The following is a 6901-nucleotide window of genomic DNA, read 5'->3' on the forward strand; positions in this document are numbered from 1 at the left end:
TTGAAATTATGCGTAAATTCTTTAAAGATTTCGGAAGTGAAAGTCTCTTCATTTCCTTTCAAAAGAAAGTGCAAGCAAAAGCAAGCAGTAGCAGAAGTCTTGTGCGCATGTTATCTTCAACATCAACCTCCTGTATTATTTTACCAATCCATTGACAAACAAAAACACAGGGACGGAAAGGAGGGCAAACAAGCCCTACTTTACTTTATTCTGAAGTGCAAAATGCCGGCCCACAAGCCACTCTCCTAGTTTCAAGTGTTAAAAAAAGGACTTTGGTTTCGGGCATCGCCTAGTCTCAACCACTCTTACGGTGGACATCTCCTTATTGTCTCCACCCCTCACCTGGCCTTCTATTGTATTCTATTCCAGAATGTCTTCGCCCGAAGTTGACATTCAATTCTCATGGACTTCTCTTTTTCCTTGGGACCATCATCGCTTGAAAGAGTAACATCAGTAGTACTGATGCATCGAGTTTTCCTTTTGCTTGATATTCTGGTTGATGACCCCGTTTGTAAATGCGAAGGAGATCTCCTGGAAGAAGGAAGAGCTGCTTTTAGCATCATCACTTCATAGAGAATATTGGTTTGCTGAAGGTGGGGATACAAATAATTCATCACATATGTGGGGCAATAAAAAATATAGAAAGTAATAGGCTTTTTTTTTTTTTTTTTGAGGAGGTGGAGGCCACTTTCATGCTTTAGAATTCTTTATTTTTTTCCTCTTTTTTCGCCCACTTTCAAGATGGGGGAGCTGGCCACCAACCATTTCGCTGAAAGGATGAAACTATACAAAAGGAAGGAACAAAATGAATCCATGTTTATGGTTCAATTTTCCTCATAATCATATATATATCCACCGGTATGAATATATGACTGAATCCTAAGGTATGTCACATATAGTATGACTAGGCAACTCTTGACATTCCAAGATCTTTCAACTTTATGTTTTCCTTGCCTAGGTTTCGCTATAACATCATAAGTTTGCTCATCTGTCTTGTTCGGTTGAAATGAACTCCTAGTAGAGGACCCTTAATTTTTATGAGCTACAAAACGGAAGTAGCCCTCTCCAATATGCTCAGGCTCTCCAAGAACTGATTTAATGGTCTTCGGTGCAACCACAAGGGCTGCAGGCGGACTGGTGCCTTCTACGGCAGAGCAATCTGATATGAATGCTTGCTGTTTCCTTTTCTGATCTTAATTTCATTCTACTTTCAGGAACTTTCAGGGTGTGGGAGCAAAACTTGCTCGCTGAATTAATTTCTAGGACACCCAATTGGATCTTGGAGTGTTGCAGTATTCTCCAGATGGATTCTCTTGTTCTTTCCCTGGGACTAGAGTTCCTCTCTTGGAGGCTGTTGGGCCACACGTAAAGAATGCCAAAGGCACAACGATGTGACCCTTAGCAGCCGAAGGATTTTGATTCGTCTCCGTGCTTAGAATGGCTTTTGTCTCTTCTTGCCTTCCCGTTAGAAGTAGGGCTTTTGTTGGTGACTTCGTGCCATATTTCTCTCTAGATAAGCAGGATGTCAAATTACTAATCTCCATTTCTTAGTCAAAATGTGGGCAACGATTGACTTAGGTAGATCTGGAATCCACCATCTTATACGACGGCGGCCTCCATTTCCATTCATCTCATTGGCCAAAAGACGTGACCTAAAAAAGTTAGGTTACGGTCAATACTTAACTCTACGAGTGGGAGAAAAGTATATCAGAATTGCATGTTGGAATTTCTCAGAAACATAGGTAGATAAATAAAAATATTTTAGAAAAAGGTGCAACGGGAGGATATTTTCAAAGCATCATCCAATCTAGTGCTATTCTCACCGACACATGCTTAAGGACAAAAATTTGATGGACTCTGGTGCTCTGGAATTCTCATCAAATTAGGACTAGTTTTCTAATTTTAGGCACAACTCTTCTAATTTTAGTTGTATGAATTAGGACTAGTTTAGGCACCTGCCTTGCTCGTTTAATCACTTAATAAAGCAGGCATCACTTTTACAACTGAGATGGATTTGAGGGACCACCTTATCGGCATCAGGAGTGTCCCATTTACCAAGCTTGATGCCACTTAAAGTTGTTGAGCCTACCCATCAATCCATTTGGTCCACTTAAATTATAAATTGGGACAGGTAGCTTGAATTATAAATTAGATAAGATAAGCTAATTCTCATTAGTGACAGAGGCTTGCTAACTTGCTAAATTAGGACTCACTTTCAATGATGCAGATGTATCAACCATCCAACCCTCCTATATACATGTAGTTTTTGGACAAAGACAACTTACAGAATTAACATGATTCTTTGACGCGTTGGTTCCTACTTTCTTGAAGGACATTTGGTAAATGGGAATTCATAAACCAGACTTCAAATAACTGATACAAGACTTGATGGTTGTGGTTATAGTTATTCCAATAAAATTACCGTCTCGAAAGAGCATGAACAACTAAAGCTGTCGAATTACCAAACCATTAGATACAAGATATTGCACTTATTCATGTAACAATACAAGCACGTTATTCTTGACACCAAGGATTCTCTTTATAAGGGCGCTGGGTTGCTGGGTGCAAGCAGAACAACTAGGTTCAGGACCTCAAGACTCTTTTACTTGGTTTAGGTACAGGCGGAGATTAATTAAATAAACCATACTCGGTATTTTGAATTCATTTAGGATCGATAAAGCCAGGTTAAACAACCTTTAAAACTTTAAACAGATTAGACCCTTACAATGTCGTTAGCCATGATGGAACAACCTTCTGCGTGGGAACAAACATGCACTATTGATCTAGAAACGATTGGAACTGCACATAGAAGATTACATCGTGCCAAAATACATCCATGAGTTTTCCAACATTATGTTATGGAAATCAAGGAAACTCACAAATAGGGCTAAAGCTCAAAAAGCCCAAAAGGTAAGTAAAAAAGCCACCCCCCTCTTGATGGAAAGCTTGTCGAATCTATGTACAAGCACACAAGAACAGGAAAACTGCACAAACTTTTTTCGTAGCTCTTGTGATCTTATTGATGTAGAGGAAGGAGTTGGGGTGGCATACTAAATAAGGCCCTGTTCAAGTTCTCGTGCACTGTTTCAATTCCGGCTCCATCGGACCGCACGACGATGTCCGGGCGGACCAGGCTGATAACCTCCAAAAAGGTCGCCTGCGCTGCTTCGGCGCGCGTGATAGCTCCATCTCTGATCTCAGTATCTCCCACATCACTTGCACATCTTGGTATCCACAGGTCTGCACGTCGTCACGGAGTTTAAGGATTCCACCACCTGCTCATATCATTCATAGACGTGGTTACCATCAAGGCTATTCGTAATAACCAAAAGAAACTAATATTAATCAGTTATAGATCTCGCAATTTGATGCAGAATCCATGATCAGAGACTGAGAGACATGACATCAGTGGACCAACTTGATCAGAACATGCACACGTTAACAATGTGGGCAGCAGAGACTGTGATGTAACCAAGAGCCGACTATAAATGTACATTATTTTTTAAATTAGTTATCACTTTTAAGTTTTCTCGGATTAAATAGTATACTATACTTTAGTAGAGTCTACTGTGTTTATAATAGGCATTGTAGAGATTTTTTTTTATAAAAAAATGGAAAGCCAAACTCAATTCGACCACCTCTACCAATTCCTAGAAAAACGCAACTCTCTACTAATAACTACTACTGTCATTTTCATGATAAGAGACAACTTTTCTACCAAACATATGAAAATTCTATAGACGAACACCGTAGAATTCCACAAGCTAGTTTTAGTTTCAACATAGAAGACCCAGCCAAATTTGATAAGTCATCGGCTAAGTAAATTGGTCTCATATAACTATATCCTCTTAAAAAGGAGAGAGATAAGTCATCCCTTCTACCCTCACCCTTATATAAGAAGAAATACGTGACCTAGTATAGATAGAGCTCGCCCAAACGATAAAAGAGGATATTCCTAGAATATTTCCTCTATGACATTAATACAGCCACTCTAAAATGCAATGAAAATCTTAAAAGAACAGAATACTTCGATCAGAATATCTTACATTTATATTTTTGCGCAAATAATATCATATTTTATAAGATATTTACTTTTAAGTGAGCAAATAATACACACACATATATATATAAATAATAGTAAAAAAAATTTGGCTAAAAAATTCATACAATTCTAATATGGATATATCTAAAAAGATCAAAAAAATAATAAATTTTGGAACGCTCTAGGTAGCTCGCTCTTTCCGACCTAAAGAACATCTCTAGAGTATTTGGACATGTACAAAGCCACCCAGTCTACAATTTTATTAGCCTTTTAGACATGCTTGGTCTGAAAGGCCAACTCAAATATCTCGAATCAATGAGTGATACCTATCTATACCGCCGGCCCCTTCGGAATTCAGCCAATAACCATAGCCTAATACTGCCGTAGGTAATCTTAGCTATTTAGTGGATGTGACTCAAGGGAAAAAACGCACCAGGTGGTCCTGAAAAAAAGTGCGGCTAAGATACCCAAGATCGACGGTTAAAATCAAAAGAAGCACAGAGTGCTTCGTCCAACACCGCTCTCTCCCCGTCACTCTCCGTGCCGACCCCTCTCAGTAGAACCTTCTACGCCCGTTCGCAAGGCGATGGACCATTAATTTTTTGTCCCATAAAAATACAGAAATAAAGACCACCATCCACTCATTCAAGCTGGTGTGTAATCCCGTGACCGATTGCAATCACCAAAAAAGATAAAAGAGAGAAAAGAAGAAGCACAAGAAGAAGAGGGGGGACGTTTATAAAGAAGCAATTATTCGCCCTTTTATCTGATAACTTTGAGATTCGTTTCTAGATATTAGCGCGTACAAAGATCACAAGGAAGAGCGTGTCTGCTATTGAAGTGAGCATCTAAAAATCATTTTATTATTATTAAAAAATAAAACCAATTAGAAATCAAACTCCCAAGATCAAAACTTTATTTTAAACAACTTAAAAAAATTAATTATTTCTTTTAGGGAAAGGGAAGGCCGGTGAGGCTGAGAAGTGAGAATTGAGGGAGAGGGAGAGGGAGAGGAGTAGAGCGGTAATCTCACCGTTCTTTCGGGCCTTAACCCGGGCGGAGACAGTGACCCAGGCTCGCTTCACCGGGAACACGACCTTCTTCTGCCACCAGGCCATCACCCGGGCGCCTATCCTCCTACGCCGGATGGCGGCGTACCTCACCGCGAAGGACCCCAACCTTCCTGCCAGACTTGCTCCCCTCCCGCCCGCCTCCACGCTTCCCTCCGGCGATGGAGATGTCTTGTAAATAATTATCCTCCGCGGCGCCACCAACTCCGGCGAGATCTCCAACCGTCTCTCTTTCTCTCACTCCGGCGAGATCTCCAAACGTCTCTCTCTCCCTCTCTGTCTCTCTCCCCCCGCTTCTCCGCTCCTCGCTGCCTTTTTCCCCCTTTTATCCCAATTCTTTCAAAGTGTTTGATATTCTCACCCAGTTATTTTTTTTTAATTGGAGACTGACGAGTGCGAGAACCGGCTCTTAAGATAACTGGCCGTTACATAGCCGTCGTTGGTACCGCGAAATTTGTGCACACCATGACGTAACAGCCGTTATATATACAGTGTTTTCTCCATTAATTTGTTGTTATACTGCCTCCAAGAGTATTTCAAAAGTTCTAAAGATATGTTTGGAGGCTCACAGAATATTCACCTAAGAAGATGGACAGAATTTTCACTTCTTGAATTTTTATTTTTTCCTCTAACCTCTTTTCATTAGTGATATAAAAAGGGCAACATTAATTTTCCATGAGTAACTCTATATATCATTATGTTTTTATCTCTCAATTACATATATGATTTGAAGAATTGGATATTTCTTAAAATACTACTTCAACATAATATCAAATAATTAAATAAATAGTTAAACAATATTACTGCAATTTTTTTTTTTTGGCTTAACGAGATAGGATGGACAGCATTTCTTATTATTATTATACTCTAGCAGCCATGATAATGACTTAATATATTAATAAATTTGAAAATTAGATTGCGACAAGTGCAAGGGTTATATTCTGACGGAGGATTACGAGTAGCGACATCGTTACATTGGGCAAACGGCGTTATAGGGGGAGGGCATAATTAGAAATCAAGCTTGGGGGAGGACGTCAGTACCTCTCCTTGCAGATGTTCACAGCATCCGGTCTCCCGGTTTCTGCAGCGCTCCTGGCATCGCTCGGGGGATGGCGGCAACTGCCACGCGGCTGTACGCATCGTCCACCACGCGCTCTCCAGGAAGAACTCGGAGGACGGGATCTGTGCCCATTTGGTGCCGTGTCGGACGATCTCATCATAGATTCCCTCTCAAACCTGTGGGTCCCGCTTCGTGACCAACTAGAACGAGACGCGTCGCCTCATACGACTGCAGCGCTGTTTGAGACGGCATAGCGAAACGACCTGGCGCGCCCACCGCCTCCCCTAAGCATTGACGGGGACGTCTCTTTGATTCTCGAGTATATACGTGGCACAGGGCCATTGGAATTCTTACCCCCATGCATTGACTGCTGTCTTCCACGTGGCGGCACTTAAGGGACGGTCTTGGATGCCCGTTTCAGCCAGGGGTTCGGTACTGACGTGATGTTAACGGGGTCCACGTCAGCGATGTCGTAGACACATTCTAATCTCCTCGATGGTGAATTGCCGTTGCGATGACGGATGTGGAATCTTCCCCAATGGCACTCCCTTGCTAGCGGACTAATTAATGACAAAAAAAAAAAAGGAATCAATTGAAATATAAGATGATGCATCGGATCAGGAACCTTGTTCCAATTTATTCTGACGGTTTAGGTAGAAGGTCTTGGTTCCACCACTGTCATCAGTCAAATTTGTTTTAGTGATGTGATACTTAATCAGTTATGCGTAT

General features: G+C 41.0%; 1 protein-coding gene across 1 annotated transcript; it reads right to left on the reverse strand.

Moving 5' to 3' along the window:
* Positions 1–2778: 2778 nt before the first annotated feature.
* Positions 2779–5425, reverse strand: LOC148700725 (uncharacterized). Its single transcript, XM_088707394.2, has 2 exons — positions 5076–5425; positions 2779–3275 (listed from the first exon to the last, which is right to left on the reverse strand). Exons 1-2 carry the CDS (start codon positions 5158–5160, stop codon positions 3067–3069), a joined length of 294 nt encoding a protein of 97 aa, XP_088563520.2. The 5' UTR covers positions 5161–5425; the 3' UTR covers positions 2779–3066.
* Positions 5426–6901: the final 1476 nt, after the last annotated feature.

The sequence above is a fragment of the Phoenix dactylifera genome, chromosome 11, assembly GCF_051530095.1.
Source record: "Phoenix dactylifera cultivar Ajwa chromosome 11, Ajwa_hap1_PhDact_Kaust_v1.1, whole genome shotgun sequence".
Taxonomy (NCBI): domain Eukaryota; kingdom Viridiplantae; phylum Streptophyta; class Magnoliopsida; order Arecales; family Arecaceae; genus Phoenix; species Phoenix dactylifera.